Source organism: Aythya marila (genome assembly GCF_965140915.1).
Source record: "Aythya marila genome assembly, chromosome: 31".
Classification (NCBI taxonomy): Eukaryota; Metazoa; Chordata; class Aves; order Anseriformes; family Anatidae; genus Aythya; species Aythya marila.
Genome location: NC_139072.1, coordinates 324,424 through 348,263, shown reverse-complemented (window position 1 = coordinate 348,263; position 23,840 = coordinate 324,424). Strand labels below are relative to the sequence as shown.

Below are 23,840 nucleotides of genomic sequence, written 5' to 3'. Positions count from 1 at the left end.
CCCCACGATGGAAGTGGGGTGTGGAACATCGCCCCCCCCCCCCCCAACAAGCACTGGGTGGTTTTGTGGCTTTGATTTTGCAAAGTTTGTGTCCCCCCCCAAGAAAAAAACTAAAAAATTAAAAAATTAAAAAATTGGGGAAATAATGAGAAGTTTGGGAGCCCCCCCACAAGGAAAAAAGGGGAAAGGAGGGATTGGGGGGAATAAATTTTGGGGGGGGCTTTGAGGAGGAGCTCGGACGTGCGAGCGAGGTTGCAGTTGCGGGACGACATCGCCGCGGATCCTAGGGGGATTTTGGGGCAGATTTTGGGGGATTTTTTTTTTTTGGGGGGGGTCTCCCCACACTCACCGATTGAGGAAGGTGTTGCCGAAGGGGTTGAGGTTGCGGAAGGGTTTGTCGGGGTCGACGATGAGCGCGTTGCCCGGCGTCAGGCCCTCGGTGTCGCCGTGCATGATGGCCACGAAGGAGTCGGTGGTGGGCTCGGGGCCCACGCGGCTGCCGGGGACGTCGTGCTCCAGCAGGTAGCGGATGAAGGTGGTCTTGCCGGTGGAATATTGCCCGGCCACCAGCACCATGGGCTTGGTCTCGAAGTCGGCGTCCTCCAGGGGGGCCGAGTGGAAGTCGTGGAAGCGATAAAACTCCTCCACCGGCAGCAGTTTGGTGCGGTAGAGGCGCCGCAGCCCCTGGGTGACCGAGCGCAGCACCTCGGGGCTCCGCTTCTCCTGGCGCCGCAGCCAGCTGAACATCTTGGGGGGGGGTTATTTTTTTTTGGGGGGGGGGTTGGTTTTTTGATTTTTTGGGGGTAGGGGGTCGAGGGGTGGGCGCCGCGAGGGTGTTGGGTTGGGGTGAGAGGTGGCGGGGTGCAGGGAGGGAGAGGGGTGGGGGGAAAAGGGGGGCTTGGGGGGTTAAGGGGGGGTTTTGGGGGGGATTTGGGGAGAGTTTGGGGGGGTTTGGGGAGGGTTGGGGGGGTTGGGGGGTTTGGAGGGGGTTGAGGGGGAGTTTGGGGGGTTTGGGGGGGGATTGGGGAGGTTTTGGGGGGGTTGAGGAGGAGTTTGGGGGGGTTGGGGGAGGTTTGGGGGGGTTTGGGGGGGTTAGTGGGGGTTGGTGGGGGGGTTTGGGGTGTCCTAGGGGGAGGGTGGGGGGGTGGGGAGGGCTGAAAATTGGGGGTGGGGGGGGGAAAGCTCCCCAAAAATTGAAGCCGGGGGGGAAGGAGTGGCCCCCTCCCCAAAATGTAAAGCCGGGGGGGGAAGGATCAGCCCCCTCCCCAAAAATCCACGCGGGGGGGCCGCCCGCTCCCCTCCCCTCCCCTCAGCCCTCCCGGGGGTCCCGCCGAGCGTCTGGGCCGCGGCCGGGAGGCGTCGGGGAGAAAAGTGCCGCGGGGGGGGGGGGGGGGGACACGTAGGGAGGGGGGGGCCGGGCGAAGGCATCGCCATAAATTAGCGGGGCCGAGCTTGAGGCCGAGCCATAAAAACGGGGGGAAAAAAAAATAAAAAAAAAAATATGAAAAAATAAACAGGCGGGGCCGGAGGGAGGGCGGCGTTCCCTTCCGCACAGCGCCGGACGCCTGTGGCCCCCCCGGGCCCCCCCCGGCGCTTCCCATGCTGGAAAATGGGAGCTGGGGGGGGAAACCCTAAAATTGGGGGGGGCTGGAAATAAGGGGGGCACCCCAAAAGGAAGGGGGATGGGATTTGGAGGGATTCACCCCAAAAAAGAGGGTCTGGAGTTAGGGGGATTCCCCCCACCCCCCCCCAAAAAAAAGGAGGAAGATTTAGGGGGATTCACCCCAAAATGAGGGATGGGATTTCGGGGGGATTCACCCCAAAAGGAGGAGGGAAGGGATTCAAGGGGATTCACCCCAAAACAAGGAGGGTGTGGAGTTAGGGGGATTCAGCCCAAAGATGGCCCAGATTTAGAAGGATTCAGCCCAAAAGGAGGATCGGGAGTTAGGGGGGATTCACCCCAAAAGGAGGAGAGTCCAGATTTAGAGGGATTCAACCCAAAATGAGGAGAATTCAGATTTAGAGGGATTCACCCCAAAACACGGAGGGTCCAGATTTAGAGGGATTCACCCCAAAACGCGGAGAATCTGGAACAAGGAGAGATCCACCCCAGAACGCGGAGGGCCCCGAAAGCGGCGGAACTCACCCCAAAAGCGCGGCGGGAAGAAGCAGAGCGCGAGGCGGGCGCAGTTTTTAAAAAGAAGAGCGCTTTAATTTACACAGAAGTACTAAATGTACATAATTCTTTAAAAAACTCGGTATGCACAATAAATACAGTACAAAATTATTTTATAGTACTATATTTTCGTTGCCGACGGTGACCGCGGGCGCTGGGACCAGCGGGCGGGACGGGGGGGGCTCGGGGGGGGGGGCCGGGGGCTTCTCCCCCCCTGCCGCTGGGCTTTGGGGCGTTTTGGGGCGTTTTACCTGGTTTTGGGGAATCACGGCGCAGGGGGGCCGGGCGGGACGGCGGCGACACCGGGGTGGAAGCGGTTCCCCCCCCCCCGGCCCCCCCGAGCGGCTTTTTGGTGGGAAATTGGGGAATTTGGGAGGTTTTGGGGTGGGAGCCGGCGCTGAACGGCCTTTTTGGTGAAAAAAAAGGGGGATTTGGGGTTCTTCGCCGGCTCGCGGGGGGGGGGAAGGAAGAAGAAAAGGAGCTGCCGGTCCCCAGCCACGCTTCCTGCTCGGATTAAAAAAAAAAAAAGAGAAAAAAAAGAAAAGAAAAAAAAAAAGAGACACTAAACAAAACCCAACTGCGTTAATACACATTTTTTATACAGATGTAGATAAAAAAAAAAGGAAAACGCCGAATGTTGGCGCCCGGGGAGCGGCCTCCCTTCATTGCTCCCCAGGACCAGAAATCGAGAGAATTCCAAGAAAAATGCCCGAGGAGGAGCGGCCCGGCCCTCCCTGTGCGAAAACTGAAATAAAAAAAGGGGGAAAAAAGCGCCAAAAAAATAAAAAAAAAAATCAAGAGGTGAGAGCGAGGCGCGGGCACGCGGTGACCCCCACGGATGGAAACGCGTGCCGGAAGAAAAGCCGCAACCGTTTTGGGGAGATTCCTCCCTTTTTGGCGATGCCCCAGAGCGGGGACTTCTCCTCCCCCCCCCCGTGGGATTTGGGGGCGCACGGACGCTTTTAAGGCCTCTTTTGGGGACAAAACGAGAAGAAAAGGGAGCGGGGAGGGGGAGCGCGGGGCCTGAGCTCCCCCAGCTCCCAAGCTGGGCGGCGGCGGGGCGAAAACGGGCCGAATAAATAAAATCGCGGGGTTTTGGCTCAAAAAGCCCCCCCGCCGCCAAAGGGTTGAGGCTTTTGGGGACGAGCTCCAGGCACCGAGGGGGGGGGGGGGGGGGGGAGCGGTTCCCAGGCCCGGGCCGTGGATTTATGGGTTATTTACGGGTTTTTTTCTCGGAAAGGAGAGGAAAGAAGAGTTAAAAAAAAAAATAAAAAATTAAAAAATTAAAATAATAAAATAAATTCAAGGGGGGGGGGGCGGCGCTCCAGGGGCTGGCGCGGCTCCAGCGGACGTGCAGGGCCGGCCCCGTCCCGCCGCCAGGAGCCCGGGGCACGCGAGGCTGCTTTTTTCCCCATTTTTTCCTTTTTTTCCCCAATTTTTTCATTTTTTCCCCATTTTTCCTTTTTTTCCCCCATTTTTCCTTTTTTTTCCCCCATTTTTCCTTTTTTTTTTTTTCCCTTTTCCCGGTGAAATTGCCCCAAACGAGGCCCGGCCGCCCTTCTCCTGGCTGTGTGTGGGGGGGGGTCCTGCTTCCTGGGCCCCAAATTCACTCAATCTGGCCCCAAAAACTCAGGCTCCTGGCGCGGGGGGGGGGGGACGGAGCGAGTAAGGCATGGGGGGGGGGGGGGGGCACGCGGCGGCACCGGCTCGACCTCAGGCACGGCGAAAGGGGGGGGGGGGCTCCGATAGGGCAGAAACGGGAGCAGAAAGGGGAAAAAAAAGACAAAAAGCCACAAAAAAAAAAAAAAGAGGATTTGGGGGGGGGTCGCCGAGGAGGAGACCCCGCTCCGAATTCGTGGGGGGGGGTCTCGGGGGCGTGCTGTGGACTTGCCTTCGGTGCGTAGTGTTTGCGGCTCCTTCCCGGGGCGCTGAGGGTCCAAAACCCCCCCCCGGGAATAATTTAGAGGGGGGGGGGGGGGGGCGCCCAAATTTCGCCTCTGTTTTTTTTTGGGGGGGGGGGGGGGGGGCAGCGCCTGCAGAGTCCTCTTTGGCCTCCCGTTGGTTCGCCTCCGAGCCTGCTCCCCGAGGTGCTGAGACTGGGAAGGGGGGTGGGGGGTGGGGATTTTTTTTTGTTTTTTGGGTGGGGGGGGGAGAGAAAATAGACCGCCGGGTTGGGGGGGGGGGGTTGAGATTAGCCATTTGTTACAGAATCTAAATTACACAGCCAACAACACCTACGGGCCCCCCCCCAGTCCGCCCCCCGCGCTCGGCGGCCGGGCCCCTTCCTATCGATGCCGTGAAGGGGGGGGGGGCTCCGTGTGGGTGTTTTTTTTTTTTGGGGGGGGGGGGCTCCTCGTGGCGTCCTTGCTCGCTGTTATCTGTTCAACGTCCTGGCTCCAAGGCCGCCGTTGTGACTGGGGGCGAGGTAGGGGTCCGTGCGGCGGGCGGGCGAGGAGAAGGGCGAGGAAGAGGAGTTGTAGGAGGAGGAGGAAGGCGTCCGGCCGCCGGGCGGCCCCCCCGGCCCCGTCCCCGGCCCCCCCCCGGCCTGAGGTTGCTGCAGGTTGAGGATGCTGTCGATGGCGCTCTGCAGGTGCTCGGTGAGGGAGTCGTCCTGGGGGCTGTCGCTGGAGAAGCTGGCGTTGTCCACCTCCACCGACTCGGATTTCCTGCGCTTGGGGGGGGGCAGCGGCACCTCCCAGCCCAGCTCCGCGCCCCCCACCCCGGTGGCGGCGGTGGTGGCGGTGGTGGCGGTGGCGGGGGGGGGCTCGTTTTTCAGCATCCCCCGGTAAAATTCCTCCTCCACCTCGGCCAGCTCCTTCAGGAGGCCGCTGGCGCTCGAGTCGTCGCCCTTCATTGGGGGGGGGGCGGCGGCGGCGGCGCCGTCCTGCAGCGCGAGGAAGAGGAGCTTGGAGCCTTCCTCCGCCCGGCTCCTCTCCGCCACCGCCGGGGGGGCCTTGTGCGAGGCGATGACGCCCCCCCGCGAGCCGTCCTCCCGCTTGAGGGGGCCGCCAGGGGTCTTGTCGGCTTTGGGGGGGGGGGGGGCCCGCTTTTGGGGCAGGAGTCGGCCGGGGGGGGCTTCTCGGCCACGAAGGCGTCGACGTTCTCGCGGTAGGTCTTGCGGAGGGGCAGGCGGCAGGAGGGGGGGGCGGCTTTCTTCTCCTGGGGGGGGGGGGGCGCTGCAGCAGCAGCACCGTGCTCCACCGTGCCGTTCATCTGCGAGGTGCTGGTGGTGGAGGAGGAGGAGGCGGCGGTGCTGGGAGGGGGGGGCTGCTCGGCGGTTTTGATCACCCTGCAGACCGGCGGGGGGGGCGGCGGCGGCGGCGGGGGGGGCGGCGGGGGGGGCTGCTGGTGCACGGGGTCGAGGGCGGTGTTGTGCACCACCTTGCTGAGCCCGGCCTCCTGCTTGATCTTGAGCTTGAGGCCGATGCGGCTGCGCGCCTCGTAGGTCTTGATGGGGGGCTTGCTGCGCGAGGGCAGCGCGTCCTCGTCGCCGTCCAGCGCCGGGCCGGGGGGGTGGGGGGCGGCGGATTTGGCCCAAGTGACCGAGGGGGAGCCCCCGCCGTGCTTGATCACCAGTTTGGGGGGGTTGAGCGGCGGGGCCGGCTGCGCCGACGGAGCCTTGGGGTTGTCGGAGGCGAGCGCGGTGCCCGAGGAGGAGGAGGAGGAGGAGGAGGAAGAGGCCAGCGCTGCCGAGGACAGGCTCTGCGAGCGGGAGGAGGAGGAGGAGGAGGAGGAGACGTACTCGTCTGCAAGGGAACAACACGGGGTCAGGGGGGGGGGGACACACGGGAGACACACGCAGGAGCCCCAGGGGGGAGGATCAGAGCCCTGAGGTGCTGCAGACACTCGTGGCACTGCAGTCACTCGTGGCACTGCATCCACCCATGGTACTGGATCCACACCCACGGCACTGCATCCACTCGTGGCACCGCATCCACCCGTGGCACTGCATCCACCCGTGGCACTGCATCCACCCGTGGCACTGCATCCACTCGTGGCACCGCATCCACTCGTGGCACCGGAGTCACCACAGCACTGCATCCAACCATGGCACTGCATCCACCCGTGGCACCGCATCCACACCCATGCCACTGCATCCACACCCGTGGCACTGCATCCACCCATGACACCGCACCCACCCGTGGCACCGCTCCTGCCCCTCACAGCCGGCTGCGGCAGCGCCGTGCCCGGCCCCGGAGGAGGCAGGGAAGCAGCAGGGAGGAGGCAGGGGGTGAGGACGGGCGGGTAACGCGGAGCAGCAGCGCGTCCCCCACCTGGTTTCTCCTTGGCCAGCTGCTTGTCCAGCGCCAGCATGGTTTTCTCCTCCTGGATGAACATGCGGTCGATCATCACCATCTCCGCCGAGGGGCTGACCCTCTGCGAGGGGAAAAGGGGAGGGGGGGGAAAAAGGGAGAGGGGGGAAAAGGGGAGAGGGGGGAAAAGGGGAGAGGGGGGAAAAGGGGAGAGGGGGGAGAAGGGGAGAGGGGAGAGGGAGAAAAAGGGGAGAGGGGGGAGAAGGGGAGAGGGGGGAAAAGGGGAGAGGGGGGAGAAGGGGAGAGGGGGGAAAAAGGGGAGAGAGGAAAAAGGGGAGAGGGAGAAAAAGGGGAGAGGGAGAAAGGGGGAGAAGGGGGAAAGGGGGAGAAGGGGGAAAGGGGGAGAAGGGGGAAAGGGGGAGAGGGGGGAAAGGGGGAGAGGGGGGAAAGGGGGAGAGGGGGGAGGGGAAAAAGGGGAGAGGGGAGAGGGAGAAAAAGGGGAGAGGGGGGAGAAGGGGAGAAGGAGAAAAAGGGGAGAAGGAAAAAAGGGGAGAGGGGGGAGAAGGGGAGAAGGAGAAAAAGGGGAGAGGGGGGAAATGGGGAGAGGGGGGAAATGGGGAGAGGGGGGAAATGGGGAGAGGGGGGAAATGGGGAGAGGGGGGAAATGGGGAGAGGGGGGAAATGGGGAGAGGGGGGAGAAGGGGAGAGGGGGGAAAAGGGGAGAGGGGGGAGAAGGGGAGAGGGGAGAGGGAGAAAAAGGGGAGAGGGGGGAGAAGGGGAGAGGGGGGAAAAAGGGAGAGGGGGGAAAAAGGGGAGAGGACTCGTCAGAGGACGGGGTTGGAGCAGGCCCTGCCGAGGACACGGCCCCATTCCCGTGGGACAGGGGCTGAGGTGGGGGGGAGCTGCCTCAACGCCCCACCCCGCACAGCTCCCGGCCCCCAACCCCCTCGGGAAGGGTCGGGGGCAGCGCCAGGCCCTGCAGGACCACCTCCAACCCCCCCCCGTGAGGTGTGCAGCCCCCCCCAGGCCTTACCCGGGACTCCTCCAGCAGCAGCAGGCGGTATTTGTTCAGCATGGCCTGCGTGCGCTTCAGCAGCTGGGCAGACACCACCTCGAACTCCTCGTCCACTGGGGGCAGAAAAAGAGGGGGGGGGGGGGGCTGTGAGGGGCTCTGGTTCTCAGCCGGGGGCTCCTGGGGCACGGGATCTTCAGAAAACACCCCGGGGAGCCCCTGGGTGTGGGGTCGCCCCGTCCCTGATGACCCCAAGGACCTTTGGGTGCTGTCCCTGATGACCCCAAGGACCTTTGGGTGCCGTCCCTGATGACCCTGAAGACCCTCGGGTGCCGTCCCTAATGACCCCGAGGACCTTTGGGTGCTGTCCCTGATGACCCCAAGGACCTTTGGGTGCCGTCCCTGATGACCCTGAAGACCCTCGGGTGCCGTCCCTAATGACCCCGAGGACCTTTGGGTGCTGTCCCTGATGACCCCAAGGACCTTTGGGTGCTGCCCCGCGAATTCACGCTTTTCGGAGCGACGGCACCGCTGCCGTTTCCTTTTTTTTGGCTCTAAAACCAGCCCGCGTGCCCCTTTTTTTTTTAATTTTTTTTTGCATTTTTAAAGCAGATCTGGCCCCGCCGTGCCCCCCCCAGTGATTTGGGGGTCGTGGCAGCCCCCCGCAGCGCTCACCCTTCCTGTAGTCCTGCGGGGAGGGCAGCATCCCCTGGTAGACGTGGTAGGGCAGCAGGCGCTGCAGCGCGTCCTCGAAGGAGCGGAAGGAGGATTTGTAGTCGGGGTGCAGCACCGCGCCCTGCTGCTTGTGCAGCTGCTCCAGGAAACTGGGGGGGAAAAAAGGGAAAAAAGGAAAAAAAAAAAAAAAAAAAGAAAAAAAAAAAAAAGGGGGAGAGGAGCCCCGAAATCACCACGCAGCCCCCGCCGCGGCGAGGAGCCGCCGAGGACTCCCGCGAGGAGCCTGTTTTTTTTTTTTTTTGGGGAGGGTTGTTGGAAATTGGGAAATTCGCCCCCCAGAGCGGCCCCAGATGAGGGTTTGGGTTGAAAAATGGTCAATTTGCTTAAATGGGAGGGGTTTTTTTGGCCCCGCCGTGCACTCACCAAGCCTCTTTGCTGGGCTGTAGTGTGGGGGGTTTCTTCAGGCTGCCGAGCTTGCTGTCATACTGGGGGGGGGGAAAAATATCAGAGGTGAGGGGGGCAGATGTAGGACTGCGGGGGGGGTCCTCTAATTGGGGGAATTCCTCCTCTTTTTGGGATTTAGGGACCCCGAGTGGGGTTGGGAGGGGTGGCGGCTGCCCTAGGAGGGCAGGGATGAGGTGAGGGGGGGTTGGAGCAAGAAATTGGGGGGGGTTTGGGCATGGAAACCCCCCCCCAGGATATAAGGATCCTTTGTGGGGTCCCCAAATGAATTCCAAGAGAATTTTTGGGATCCACGGCTCCCGTCCCAGCTCGGTGGGTGCCGGACCCCCCCCCGGGAGCCCCCCCCCGAGCCCTCACCAGGGTTGGGGTCTGCACGGGGCCGGAGGGCACGAGCTGCGGGAGCCCCTTCCCCACCACCTGGATCTGCAGGGGGCCTTTGGCCAGGTTCAGGCCCGACACCGAGCTGATCACTCCGGGCTTCGCCTGCAAAAAAGAGAGAAAAAAGAAAAAAAAAACAAAAAAAATTAGTTTTGGGGTCCCAAATGCCCCAAATCGCAGCTCCTCGACCTCCGATGTGTGGTGAGAAGCGGAGGAGCTTCCCCCCCCCCCTCCCTGCTCAGGTGGAAATTCGGCGGTTTAAAAACCCATTTCTGCACAAAAATAGGTTTTGTTCTGCTTTGTGCTCCCCAAAATTTGTGGCAAAAGCCAAAATTTCCCCCAAAAAACAGCGCCAAGTCAAGCAGGGGAACGAATCCCCCAAGGTTTTCTTGCTGGGGCAGTGTCCGGCTTGGCTCCGAAACGGGGCGAATTCCCAGCAAAACGGGTAAATGGTGAAAAAAACCCTGAGATTTGTCTCACCTGGGCGGGCTGCTGGATGGCGAGGGGGGGTCCCGGCTTGCCCTGGGCCGCGGCCCCCTTCCCGGCGGGGATGGGCGTGGGGGCGCTGGGGAAGGGTTTGCTCTCGGCGGGCGCTGGGGCGGCGATACCTGGGGGGGGGGCACACGGGGGGGTCACCCGCACGCACCCCCCCACTCAAGGACCCTGGCAGCACCAGGCTGAGCTTCATCCACGGTGCTGGAAAACCCCAAAAGCCCCCAAAGCCCCCCAAAACCTCCCAAAGCTGCCCCAGAACTCCAAAAAGCCCCCCCCGAACCCCCCAAAGTCCCCCCAGAACCCCAAAAAGCCCCCCCAAAGACCAAAAAGCCCCCCCAAAGACCAAAAAGCCCCCCTTGAACCCCAAAAAGCCCCCCCCAAAAAAACAAAAAGCTCCCCCAGAACCCCCAAAGCCCCCCAGGAACCCCAAAAGCCCCCCCAGAACCACAAAAAGCCCTCCCCAAAACCCCAAAAGCCCCCCCAAACCCCAAAAAGCCCCCCCAGAACCCCAAAAAGTCCCCCCAGAACCCCAAAAAGTCCCCCCAAAGCCCCAAAAAGCCCCCCAAAGCCCCAAAAAGTTCCCCCCAGAACCCCAAAAGGCCCCCCAGAACCCATCCAAAACCCCAAAAAGCCCCCCCAAACCCCAAAAAGCCCCCCCCAAACCCCAAAAAGTCCCCAGGGATGGCCCCAACCCAAATCATGCCAGGCTGGGGGGGGTAACGAGGTGTGTGTGGGGGGTAAATGAGGTCTGGGGGGGTAATGAGGTTTAGGGGGGGGTTGACGAGGTCTGGGGGGGGTCAGTGAGGGTTGGGGGGGGGTCACAAGGTCTGGGGGGGGGGGTCACCAACCTGTGGTGGGCGTCGGGCCGGCGGGGGGCGCGTGGCTGTGTGGGGGGGCGGGCGTGGTGGTCACGGCCCCCCCCTGGCTGCTGACCAGCACGGAGGAGGGCTGGCTGCTGAAGGGGCCGAGCGGGGGGGCGGGCTGGCTGGAGGGGGGCTGCTTGGCCTGCAGGATCAGCCCCTGCGGCACCTGGGGGGGGCGAGAGGAGGCGGGGAGGGCTCAGGAGGTGCCCCCCACCCCAAAAAGGATTTGGGGGGGGGGGTTGAGGGGGTCTGCTCGCGCCGCGCTGCTCCTGCTCCGCGCCACGGGGCCCCAAACCCCCCAAAAAAAACCACGCTCGTTGCCCTTTCCGTCCCTTTTTGTCCCCATTTTTGCCCCCCCACCCCTTAATTAGGCGGGGGGGGCACTAATGAGGGCCTCGTGGCCCCAGTTTGCCCCCCCCCCCCCTGCGCAGCCCCCCCCCCCCCATCCCGAGGGGTCGCACGCACCCGAGGGCGCCCCGAGCACCCTGACGGGGGGGGGGGGGTCTTAGGGTCCTAAAGCGAGGGGGGGGGGAGCCCCCCCCCGGCCTCGTTAGCTCTTAATTACCTGCGGGAACCTGTCCAGTAATTGCTTCTGCTGAGGAGCGGGGCTGGGGGCGGCCGGCAGGGGGGGGAAGGGGCCGGGCACCAGCTGAAAGCTCCGCTGAGGCTCCCCCAGGTGGAGCCCCGGGGTGGGGGTCGGGGGCTTGGCCCCCCCCCCCTGGGGGGGGAACTGCAGCTGGAAATGGGGGGAGTGGGAGTGGGGGGCGTCCGGGGGGGGCGCAGCCGGGGGCTGCCCCTCGCAAGGGGGCTGGAAAGGGGCCGGAGGTTGGGACGGGGGGCGCAGGGGGGGCAGGGGGGGCGTGGGGGCGAGGGGGTTTTGGATGACGTAGAGCCCCCCCGCGAGGGGGGCCTGGGGGGTGCAGGAGCGGGCGAGGGGCTCGGAGGGGGGGCGGGGGGGTTGGGAGGGGGGGCGCGAGTGGGGGCGGGAGGGGGGGCGGGAGAGGGGTTGGGGCTGCGAGGGGGGGCGGGCGGCGTGCGGGGAGGGCATTTGGGGGGGGGGCAGCTGGGGGGCGTCCCCCCCCAGGGGGGGGGGAGCGAGGGAGGGGGACGGGGAGGCTCCAGGGAGCTTCTGCTGCCCCGCGGGAAGCTGCAACAGAGAAGGAAAAGCCAGAGGTTAGTGGCAGCCCCGCAAGCCCCCGGCCCCCCCCCGGGGGTCTCCCCGCAGCCCCCACCCCCGGGGGTCGCCCCCTGCCCCGCGCTGAGCCGAGGGGAGAGGGGTTGGGGGGGTTTGGGGGGGTTTGGGGGGTCTGGGGGGGAAGGGAGAGGCCCCACAGCCCCAAATTGCTGCCCCAGGGGGGTGTCAGGAGGGTCAGGGCTTGGGGGGGGGGTTGGGGGGGGTGACAGCCCCGGTAATTAATGGGGGGTTAATGGATGGGTTGGTAATTAATAGGGATGGTAATGGGCTGGCCTCGTTAATTAATAGGGGTGTTAATGGGATGTCCCGTTAGTTAACGGGGGTGGTAATGGGATGGCCTGGTAACTAACGGGGGTGTTAATGGGACGGCCCCATTAATTAACAGGGATGTTAACGGGATGCCCATGTAACTAACGGGGATGTTAACGGGATGTCCCGTTAATTAACAGGGATGTTAAAGGCATGTTCCAGTAACTGATGGGAATGATAATGGGACGGCCCCATTAATTAACAGGGATGTTAATGGGATGGCCCGGGAACTAACAGGATGTTAACAGGATGTCCTGTTAACTAATGGGGATGTCAACAGGATGGCCCCATTAATTAACAGGGATGTTAACGGGATGTCCCATTAATTAACGGGGATGTTAACGGGATGTCCCAGTAACTAACGGGGACGTTAACGGGATGTCACAACAATTAACGTGGATCTTAACGGGATGGCCCCATTAATTAACAGGGATGTTAACGGGATGTCCCATCAATTAACATGGATGTTAACGGGATGGCCCCACTAATTAACAGGGATGTTAACGGGACAGCCCAGTAACTAACGGGGATGTTAATGGGATGTCCTATTAATTAATAGGGATATTAACAGGACGGCCCCATTAATTAACAGGGATGTTAATGGGATGTCCCGTTAATTAACAGGGATGTTAACGGGGTGTCCCATTAATTAACAGGGACGTTAATGGGATGTCCCATTAATTAACGGGGACGGCCCTGGCCCACCCAGCCCAGCCCTCCTGGCAGCGGCCCCCAGGGGCTGTAGGGGAGGAAGAGGAGGAGGAAGAGGAGGAAGAGGAGGAGGAAGCAGCCGGGGGGGTTAGTGGGGACGCGGGGGCAAAAGCAAGCTTGGGGGGGGGAGCGGGGCTGGGAGGGGGGACAGGGGGACGGACGAGGGGACGCCCCCGGCCGAGAGCCACCCCCGGGGCAGGGGGGGGGCATTTGGGGGGGGGGGGGGACCGAGACGGAGCAAAGCCGGGGGCACCCACGGGTGCGGCGGTGCCCGGGAGCGATTTGGGTGCCCTCGGGATGTGCTGGGGTAGGGTCTGGATGTGTAGCTGTGAGGGTCACCAAAATACCGAGATTTGTCACCAAAACGCCACCATCGTCACCGAAATGCTACCATTGTCACCAAAATGCCACGATTTGTCACCAAAACGCCACGATTTGTCACCAAAATGCCACGATTTGTCACCACAAACTGCTCTTTGTCACCAAAATGCCACAATTCGTCACCAAAACGCCAAGATTTGCCACCAAAATGCCACCATCGTCACCAAAATGCCACCATTTGTCACCAAAATGCCACCATCGTCACCAAAACACCAAGATTCGTCACCAAAACGCCAAGATTCATCACCAAAATGCCACTGTTGTCACCAAAACACCAAGATTTGTCAACCAAAACCCCACCACTGTCACCAAAACACCAAGATTCATCACCAAAACACCATCTTTGTCACCAAAACGCCAAGATTTGTCACCAAAACACCATCACTGTCACCAAAACACCATAATCGTCACCAAAACACCAAGATTTGTCACCAAAATGCCACGATTTGCCACCACTACACCCCAACTTGTCACCCAACCACGACTGTCACCAGCAGCCCGCGGTTCCTCGCCACCAACCCGCGCTTTGTCACCAATTAGCTGCCGTTCGTCACCACCAGCCTGAGATTTTTCACCAAAAAAACGAGATTTGTCCCCAATCCACGGCTTGTCACCACCAAACCGTGCGGTACCACCGATAAACCGCAGCTCGTCACCAACAAACGGCAATTTGTCACCAAGAAACTTTTACTTTTCACCAAAAAGCCACGATTTGTCACCAACAAACTGCGATTTCTCACCGACAAGCCATGATCTGTCACCAACAAATCACCATTTTTCACCAATAAACTTATTTTTCACCATTAAACCATTATTTTTACCAACAAGCTGCCATTTGGCACCAACTAACCATGGTTTGGCACCAACAAACCATGATCTGTCACCAAAAATGGTGATTTTTCACTAATAAGTTCTTATTTTTTACCAACAAGCCATGATTTGGCACCGAGTAACCATGATTTGGCACCAACAAACCATGATTTTTCACCAATAAACTTATTTTTCACCAATAAACCATGATTTTTCACCAACAAACTGCCACTTGGCACCAACTAACCGTGACTTTTTACCAACAAACCACAACTTTTCACCAATATCCCACCATTTGCCACCAACAAACCACGATCTTTTACCAAAACCGGTGACTTTCCCCCAATAAATCGTTATTTTCCACCAAAACAAACCCTTATTTTCCACCAACTAACCTCCCCTTGGCACCCACCATCCACAATCACCCCGACAAGCGGGCACCCCAGCCTTGGCAGTGCCGGGACGCCGCGCGGTGCCACCGGGGCCTGAACCCAATCCCCGATCCCCGATAACCCATGGGGCTCAGCCCCGGCACCCATGGGGACACCGAACCCGTCCCTGGCACCCATGGGGACACCGAACCCATCCTGGGCACCCATGGGGACACCAAACCTGTGCCCGGCACCCACGGGGACACCAAACCCATCCTGGGCACCCACAGGGACACCGAACCCGTCCCTGGCACCCATGGGGACACCAAACCCGTTCTGGGCACCCATGGGGACACCAAACCCGTTCTGGGCACCCATGGGGACAACAAACCCATCCCTATTACCCATGGGGACACCAAACCCGTCCCTGGCACCCACGGGGACACCGAACCTGTCCCCAGCACCCATGGGGACCTCGAACCCGTCCTGGGCACCCATGGGGCCACCGAACCTGTCCCTGGCACCCACGGGGACACCAAACCCATCCCGGCACCCATGGGGACATCAAACCCATCCCTATTACCCACAGGGACACCGAACCCGTCCCCGGCACCCATGGGGACACCGAACCCGTCCCCAGCGCCAACGGGGACCCCGAACCCGTCCCCGTCCCCCACGAGGCATCCCCCCCGCGGTGCGGATCTACTCGCCTGCTGCAGGAACATCTGCATGGAGTCCTGGCTGATGACGGCGCCGGCGGCCGCCTGGCCCAGGATGATTTTTTCGGGGCTGGAAGAGGCCAAACCGGGGCTGGGCTGAGCCGGGGCTGGCGGCGGCGGCGGCGGCGGCGGCGGGGCGGGCGGCGGGGGCTGCACGCTGAGCTGCAGCGGCGGCGGCGCGGCGGGCGGCTGTGGGGCCGCCTGGACGGTGAGGATGGGCGACTGCTCGGCGCCGGGGAGGAGGCCGGCGGCGGAGGCGGGTTGTGGCTGCACCAAACCGGGGCTCTGGCTGCTGGCGGCGGCGGCGGCGGCGGAGGGGGGCTGGATGCTGACGGCGGGGCCCAGGTTGTCGGCGGCGTTGAGCATGGCCACCTGGCTGGGCAGCGTCACCCCCTGGATCACCGTGGGGCCCGGCTGGCCGATGGCACCGCCGGGCAGCGAGGCAGCCACCGCCGGCTGGCTCTGCGTGGTGAGGCCGCCGGCCAAGGAGACGGGCATCTGGAAGAGGGCCGGCTGCCCCACTTGGCCCGGCTGCAGCTGGATGGGGGCCGAGAGGATGTGAGCGGTGCCGTGGGCGTTCTGCGAGGTCAGCACCTGGCCCAGGTTGAGCTGCCCGGCCAGGTTCTGGTTGGTGAGGATCTGCGCCGGCAGCGCCTGGTTGGCGATCAGCTGCCCGCCCGGCCCCGGGCTGGTGATGATGTGCGCCTGGCCGCTGGCGTGCGAGGCGGCGAGGATTTGGCCGCCCATGTTGGCCGGCAGGGCCGAGAGCTGCTGCGGGAGCTGCACGGCGGAGGCGCCGGCCAGCTGCCCGGGGAGCAGGAACTGGTTCTGGCCCTGCAGCACCGCCTGCGGCACGTGCTGCGCCGGGATGACGATGCTGCTGCCCTGGTTGAGGAGCTGCACGCTCATGGGCTTGCTGAGCGCCGGCTGCTGCGGCGGGGGCTGCTTGAAGACGTTGGCCGGCAGCCCCTGGGGGAAGCCCGAGAGCACCACGTTCTGGCCGGCCTTGCCCGCCATGAAGGTGAGGTTCTGCTGCGCCTTCTGCTGCTGCAGGGCGGCCTCGTTGGGGATGGCGAGCGCGGCGTTGTTGGGGGCGAAGGGCTTGGGGGTGATCTGGTAGAGCTTCTGCTGCAGGACGCCGGCGGGTTTGGGCTGGATGGGGGTGGGCGTGCGGTGGATGATGACGTTCTGCGCCTGCACCAGGGGGCTGCTGAGGCTGGAGGTGACGGTGAGGGGCTGCGAGGCCGGGGCGCCGGCCACGCCGCCGAACACGGAGCCGCCGTTGAGCGTGGTGGTGGCCACGGCCGGCAGGTTCTTCTGCAGCACCAGCCCGGCGCCCTGCGGCGAGACCCCGGCCGAGGCCAGCGTCACCTGCTGCTGCTCGGGGGCCGGCTGGGCGATGTAGCTGCCCACGGGCATGGCGGCCACCGGCGAGGGCTGCACGGGCTTGGCGATCAGCTGCTGCGCCGGCTGGTTGATGGCCATCACCTGCTGGCCCACCACCTGGATGGGCGCGATGCCCAGCGCGCCGCCGGGGCTGCCGTTGGGCAAGCCCTGCAGGTTGGAGATGGGCTGGATGGTGACGTTGCCCAGCCCCACCTGCTGCAGGAAGGGCTGCACGCTGATGGCTTTGTTCACCACCTCGGCGCCCACCGGCTGCTGCACCAGCGCCTGGTGCGTGAGGACGGCGGGCTGCTGCAGCCCCAGCAGGTCGGCGCCGCCGGAGAAGATCTGCGGGGCGCCGTCGGAGGCGGCTTGCACCACGGGCTGCAGCGTGGGCAGCTGGAAGGAGCCCAGGTCCAGCTCGGCCTCGGCCTCCAGCGTCTGCTCCGTGATGTTGGCCTCCTGCAGGCTCTGCTGGAGGATGTCGCAGGGCTGCTCCGCGTTGGGCAGGGCGGCGGCGGCGGCGGCGGCGGCGCCGCTGCCGGTCGGGGAGCCCAGGATGTCATCCTCCAGGAAATCGAGGTCCACGCTGGTGGCGGGCTGGCTCTGCTCGGCGTTCAGGTGGTTGCCGGAGGGCTCCTGGACGTGCAGCTGGGACGCGGGGGGAGAGAGGAGAAGGAGTTGGATTGGGGGGTGTGGGAGAAACGAGGGGGGAGGTTTCCTGCTCTGCCTCGCGGCCCCGCCGGTGCTCGCAGCGCTCGCGGTGTGAGGATGGCAAAGCTCTGCACAAAGCATCGCCACGGGGACCCCCGGAGCTGCCCGGGACACCTTGAGGAACGAGCCTGGACCCGGTGTTAGGAGCCAGCGGGGTCAGGGCGTGCTCCTTGCCCTCCCTAATTCCTCGGGGATAAACCCGAGGCTGCTGCCGGGGCTGGAGGGGGAAATTTCGCTCCCTAAAGGCTCTCAGCGACAGCCCCGCGCCTCCCCTCGTGCCCAGCACCTCGCACTGCCCCACACCCAGGAGGGAGAAGCGCCTTAGGAAGAGGAGAATCCAAAATCCAGCAGAAAATTTAAATCTATGAACTAATTAAAGGCGCGCAGAGCTAACCCTCGGCCCTCCGCTACGCTCAGCGGCGATAAACCAGCAGCGGCTTTGAGCAAAGTCCTCAGGAAAAAAAATAAAGAGCAACGCGAACAGGAACGGAGGGGACAAAAAAAAAAAGGTTCTGTTAAATTTACGTGCAGGTGGAGGGGGAAAAAATGACCTTCGGGCCAAAAAAACGGGTTCTTGGGGCAAAAAGAGAAGGGTTTTAGAGTTTCTGCCTCTCGTTTTGCTCTGCTATTCCAGTGGGATGTGAGGGGGAGGAAGAGGAGCGCTCCCTGCTCCACCCGGGGGGAGCGAAGCGGATGGTGAGGAGACATTTTTGCTCCAAAACGCCCGAATTTTCCCCAAATTCCCCCTGGAGGGCTGGGAGCGCCGCTGCTCCTTCCCTGCTCTCCTTCCTCCCGCGAGCATCGGGTTTGGCTCCCCCCGACCTGGTGGGGGGGGGGACACCCCTTGGGGCTGCTTCTCTCCAGATCCGGGGAGCACTGCCTGCAAACGAGCCTCAAAACCAAAAAAAAAAACCAAAAAGGGGGAAAAAAATCAAAAGGAAGGTTTCTAAGCTACCGCTCCCCACATAGGAATGACCCAAATACATACCCCAGCACCTTCAAAAAAGGCACTGGCTGCATCTCCTGTGTTGTCCAGGAGATCATCACTGTCAATCTGTAATTAAAAAGATTTAATTTACTTTCTTTACACGGAGTATGAAAAAAAAATCATGAAAAAAAACAACAAAAAAAAAAAGCCCAGTTCAGCGCTGACTGGGAACGGCGCGCGGGCAGCGGCGGGGCGAGCTTCCCTCCCAGCCTTCCCGGGAGAACACCCGTTTTTGCCTGAAATGGCCCCAAAATGCCGGGTCGAGCAGCGCCCGACCCCTTTCTGCCAAGGTCCCCGAAGCGCCGCCACCAGGGCTTGGGCAGAGCCCGATGGACGCGAGGAAAAAGGGGAAAAAAGGGAAAAAAAAATAATAAAAAAAAAGAATCGTGGAAGTGGAAGGGGTCTCAGCCCGGGGTTGTCTTTGACCGGCGCAAACGGTTTTTTTTTAGGCAAAATTTTTTTAGTTTTGTTTTTTTTTTTCCCGCGAGCGAGGCCCCCGCTCACCTTCTCGGATCCATGGAGGAAGTCGTTCAGGGCCTGGGGGTCGCTGTAAAACAGGAGGGGAAGAGTTTAGGGGGCAAAAACCTTCAGGGGACGGACCCCCAACCCCCACGGGGTAACGAGGGGCCGGGCAAAGCGCCCTGTGCAGCCCTAGGTGGGATTTTTTTGGGGACAGAACACAATAAACCACCAAACTCCCCATTTCCAGCCGTTTGGGCACCCTCCCGAGCGCACCCAGGGGTTCTTTTTTTTTTGGGGTCTCTCAGAATCAATCTGAGGCCGGCGGAGGAAGAGCAGCGAAGCCGCTGGCAGCCCCCCCAAAATCCCACTCACCAAATGACATCAAGCAAGCACCGGCCGTCTTCATCATCCATGTCAACTGCAAAGAGAGGAGAGGAGAGGAGAGGAGCGTTATTGGGGTGGGGGCACCACGGGGAGCTGCTCCCCCCGGGGGGGCACCTACCTAGGGGCGCTCGCCGCCGCTCATCCTGCCCGGGCCCGCCGCAAAATCCCCGCGCACGACCAGATCTGCTCAGGCGCTGGGGGTCCTCTGGGCTTCAGCCTCCCTGAACACAAATAATGGAGTTATTTTGGGGTGTTTTGGGGTGTTTTTGCAAGGGGCGGGGCGCCGGCTCCCCCCCGCCGCCTCCTGGCGCGAGCCCCATCCGGAGAGAGCCAAGCAGGCCCAAAAAACCCATCCAGAAGGGACAAAAAAAGCCCTTTTTACAACCAAAAGGGGGGAGCGGGGAGAGGGAGGTCGGCGGGTCCGTCCTACCCGACGCCAAGCGAGGTTTGGTGCATGTTTTGGGGGCGTTTGTACGGTTTTGGGATGCTTCTTTGCGTGTTTTGGGGTGTTTGTATGGTTTTGGGACATTTCTTTGCGTGTTTTTGGGGCGTTTGTACGGTTTTGGGATGTTTCTTTGCATGTTTTTTTGGTGTTTGTATGTTTCTTGGATGTGTCTTTGCATGTTTTTGAGGCATTTGTATGGTTTTTGGGGCGTTTGTATGGTTTTTGGATGTTTCTTTGCATGTTTCTGGATGTTTCTTTGCATGTTTTTGGGGCGTTTGTACATTTTTTGGATGTTTCTTTGCATGCTTTTGGGGCATTTGTACATTTTTTGGATGGTTCTTTGCATGTTTTGGGGGCGTTTGTACGTTTTTGGTGCATTTCTTGGCACATTTTTGGGCTATTTGGGTTCAGAAGGGGGAGCCGAGGGTCTCCTGACAACCTCAGCCCCAGCCGCCCTCTTTGCCAAACCCCTTTTGAGGAGCAAGGATGGGAAACGCTCGTTTTGGGTTTATTTTTCTTTTTTTCCCCGTCGTGTTTTTGGTGTTATTTTGGTGTCCCCCCCCCCGCCCGGATCTGCTCCGCAGCTGTGGGCTGGGCAGGGCTCAAATGAGGCCGCTAACGAGCTCCGAGCTAACGAGGAGGCGCGAGCCAGCTCAAAAAAGGGACGGGGAACGAGCGGGGAAGCCGCTGGGGGGGGACCCCGCGGGGCTCCACAACCCTGCCCAAAATTTGGGGGCTCCCCACGACCGCCCCCCCGGCTGGGGGAAGGCAGCAGGAGAGGAATTCCCCAATTTTGGGCCTTGGGAATTGGATTTGACCCCAGGCGGGCTCGTTTCTCAGCAGCCGGATGGCCAAAAACCCTACAAAAACCAGCGGGGGCTTCACCGGGGTGCTGGGGGGCAAGAAAACGGTGCCAGGAGCCCACCGTGTCCCCCCCCCCCGCGTCCCCTCCCCTCTTGCTGCCCATTTTGACACACTGGGGTGTCAAAAACCATCATTAGGCCGAGCCCAGAGCATCCAAATCGGGGATTCTCCACCCAAAACCCCCCCTGGCGACGCCAAACCGAGCGGTTACGGGAACGCGGAGCCGGATGGGGACCCAGCACCGAGCCCGGGTTGCCCAAATCCCCCGACTTTGTCCTTAAAATCCGCCCTGCTCCTCCCGACGTCTCCCGGCCCCCCGGGGGGGGTCGCCCACCCCCTGCCCGCTGCGGGAACGCGGAACCCCGGGGAGGACTTTACACCTTGGGGACGCCTCCGGACTTTACCCCCTGCACCGCCCGGCGAGGAGAGGTGGAAAAACCAACCCCGAGCGGGCACCTCGGCCCCACAGACCCCCAAAAATCCCCCAAAATTCACTCCTGATCCCCCCCCCCGCAGGCGTCACCGCTTTGGGACCACCAAACTTTAGGGTTTAGGGTGGAGGAAGCTGCAGGACCCCACCCGTCCTGCGCCCCACGGTGCCACCCGCTCCTTTTCCCACCCTTTCGGGTGCCATTTTTCTATTTTTGAGGTTTTCTCCAGCAAAATTGACCCCGGGGCCACGGGACGGGTTCGGGGCCCTGCTGTGGGACCCCTGGGAAGCCCCCAGGTCCCGGCAGGAGCCCCCCCCTCACGCTGATAAATATTTGAGCCGTAAGGAGCCGCCGCGCGGGGTGCTGCTCTTCTTCTTCTTCTTCTTTTTTTTTTTTGTTTTTTTTTTTTTTTCCTTCTTCGCTCGCAGAAATTTAAAAAAGGAAACGGGGCAGATTCTGAACATACCGACGGCCAGCGGCTATTTTTAACGGCCGGCTCCCGAGCGCCGTGCCCGGGAGCTCCAGGAACCGGGCGCGAGCGGCGCTGCCCCCAGCAGCCCCCTTTGTGTCCCCCCCCCCCGAGGGTCAATCCCAAAATTTCGGAGGCCGGCGGCCACGAGCAGAGCCCATGGGGGCCCTGCTCCGGTTTAGGCTCCCAGCGCCGCTCCGATTCAGGTTCCCAGCTCCGGTTTAGGCGCCCTGCTCTGATTCAGGTTCCTTGCGCTGATTTGGGTCCCCAAATCCACTCCGATTTTGGTTCCCAGCTCCGCTTCGATTCAGGCTCCTGGCTCCACTCTGATTCAGGCTCCTGGCTCCACTCCGATTCAGGCTCCCAGCACCGAATTCGGTTCCCAGCTCTGCTTCGATTCAGGTTCCCCACTTCACTTTGATTCAGGCTCCCGGTTCCACTCCAATTTCAGTTCCCAGCTCCACTCCGATCCAGGTCCCCAGTTCTGCTCCGATTTCGGCTCCCAGCACCAATTCAGGCTCCCCAGTCCACTCCAATCCAGTTCAGGCTCCCTGCTCCAGTTCAGGTCCCCAGCTCCACTCCAATTTAGGCTCCCCATTCCAATCCAGTTCAGGCTCCCCGCTCCGCTCCAGGTCCCCAGCTCCACTCCGATTCAGGTCCCCAGCTCCGCTCCAGTTCAGGCTCCCAGCACCAATTCAGGCTCCCCACTCCGCTCCAGTTCAGGCTCCCAGCACCAATTCACGCCCCCAGCTCCACCCCAATTCATCCTCCCCACTTTGATCCAGTCTCCCCATTCCTCCCAGTCCCCAAGGCTCCACCAAAAACCATCTCCATCCTCCCACCCCTCCCGACCAGCACCTCTCTGCGCCCCAGGACCCCCAACCCCGAGAAATTCGGGGTCCCCTCACGCCCCCCCCCCCCCCCCAGCCCCCCGATTCACCGGTGCCTGGTGGGAGGCAGGAGCCCGGCGCCCGCTGCTCGCTCCCCTTCCCTCCCTCCTTCCTCCTCCCAGCGCCGCCTTTTGCTCCAAATCATTTCCAGACTTCGCTCGGGAGCGGCACCGGGGGCCCTCGGCGGTGCCCGGGGAAAAAGCCAAACACCGGCGCCGGGCCTGACCCCGAAACCCGAGTTTTCGGCCAAATTTTCCCCTCCAAAATCAACCAGAGAGCTCCCACCACTCCCTTCCCTCTCTCCAAGCCCACCGCGGCCGCTGGCGGTGCTGCAAACGAGGCGATTTCACCCCAATTTCACCCCGATTTCGCCCCGATTTCGGCAGGTTTCCCCGCGGCGGCGTGATAACCCCTCAGAGCCTGAAATTGGGCAGCCCCTTCCTGCCAAAACCCCCAAATTTGGCAGCCTGCTCCTACCAAAAACCCCAAATTTGGTGGCCTGAGCCCGGCAGCGCCGCGGCCACCGCGCCAACGACTCCCCAGCACCAAGCTGGGCTCCGCCGAGGCGCCGGGGAGAAAATTTTGGCCATGGGGGCTGAGGAAGAGGAGGGCTGCACCCATGGGGGGGCTTGGGGAGGAAGGAGGGGGTCCCACCGGGTGTCCCCGTGGTGCTGTCACCCTCCAGCATCGCCTGGCACCGAGCGGCCCCCGGTAGCAGTAGGAGGGGGCCACCCGCACCCCAAGGCACCCGGAGGTACCCCCAGGGCACCCTGAGGTGCCCCAATGCACCCTGAGGCTCCCCCATGGCACCCCCAAAGCACCCTGAGGTGCCCCAAAGCACCTCAAGGCACCCTGAGGCACTCCCAAGGCACCCCAAGGTGCCCCAAAGCACCCCCAAGGCACCCCAAGGTGCCCCCAAGGCACCCCCCATGGCGCCCTGAGGTGCCCCAAGGCACCCCAAAGCATCTCAAGGTGCCCCAAGACACCCCCCAAGGCACCCCAAGGTGCCCCAAAGCACCCCGAGGCACCCCAAGGCTCCCCAAGGCACCCCCCAAACCACCCCAAGGCACCCCAAGACACCCCCAGGGCACCCCAAAGCACCCTGAGGTGCCCCAAGGCACCCTGAGGCACCCCCAGGGCGCCCCAAGACACCCCAAAGCACCCCAAGGTGCCCCAAGCCCAGTGGGGACCCCCTGAGCCCACCGGGTCCCTCGTGGGGTCACCAGGGCACGGGGCTGGGGGTGCTGATGGCGCTGAGGTGGGTGCTCAATGTGGGGGGTGCACAGTGCCCGGGGGGGGGGCAACATGGGGGCACAGAACGCCAGGGGGGTGCAGGATGTGGGGTACGACACCCAGGGGGGCACAATGTGGGGGGTGCAGGATGCCAAGGGGGGGCACAATGGCAGGGGGGTGTAACCCCTGGGGGGGCACCATGAGGGGTGCACAGCACCTGGTGGGGCACAACGGTAGGGGGTGTATGACATCGGGGGGGTGCATCACTTGGGGGGGGCACAACATCATCGGGGGGGCAATGCCAGGGGGTGTAACACCGGGGGGGGCACAACATTGGGGGTGCAGAACACCGGGGGGGGGCACATCATCATAGGGAACATCACCGGGGGGGACACAACATCATGGGGGTGCAATGGCAGGGGGCGTAACGTCGGGGGGGGGCAATGCCAGGGGTGTACAACATCGGGGGGGGGCAGATCACCATAAGGGACATCATGGGGGGGGGCACAACGGCAGGGGGTGTAACACCGGGGGGGGGGCACATCAACAGTGAGGGGGGGGCTCATCAACACTGTGGGGGGGCAATACCAGGGGCGCACAACATCCGGGGGGGGGGAACATCCCCGGGGGGGGCCATCCCCGGGGGTCGCGGCCCCCCCCCACGGCCGTGCCGAGCGAACAAAAGGCGGGGGGCGTCGGGGCGCGGAGGGGGGGGGGGCGCAGGAGGAGGGGGGGGGCGCAAACTCCACTTTATTCGGCCGCGGCTC

At 62.6% G+C, this 23,840-nt stretch overlaps 2 protein-coding genes across 2 annotated transcripts in view; both read right to left on the bottom strand.

Annotated features, from left to right (window-relative positions):
* The window catches only part of EHD2 (EH domain containing 2), a 6,503-nt gene extending 5,727 nt beyond the window's left edge, over window positions 1-776 (bottom strand). The window contains exon 1 of the mRNA XM_082781568.1: window positions 350-776. Coding sequence (XP_082637694.1) covers window positions 350-747 — 398 coding nt within the window. The 5' untranslated portion in view covers window positions 748-776. The remainder of the gene's footprint in view (window positions 1-349) is intronic.
* A 3,585-nt stretch (window positions 777-4,361) lies between these two features.
* On the bottom strand, window positions 4,362-18,963 carry BICRA (BRD4 interacting chromatin remodeling complex associated protein). The gene is given in 14 exon segments (XM_082781686.1): window positions 4,362-5,216; window positions 5,219-5,922; window positions 6,451-6,553; window positions 7,463-7,557; window positions 8,117-8,265; window positions 8,540-8,601; window positions 8,936-9,061; window positions 9,437-9,564; window positions 10,300-10,480; window positions 14,802-16,844; window positions 17,896-17,961; window positions 18,400-18,442; window positions 18,730-18,775; window positions 18,860-18,963. Coding segments are annotated over 13 exon segments (4,407 nt in total). The 5' UTR covers window positions 18,771-18,775; window positions 18,860-18,963; the 3' UTR covers window positions 4,362-4,550.
* Window positions 18,964-23,840: the final 4,877 nt, after the last annotated feature.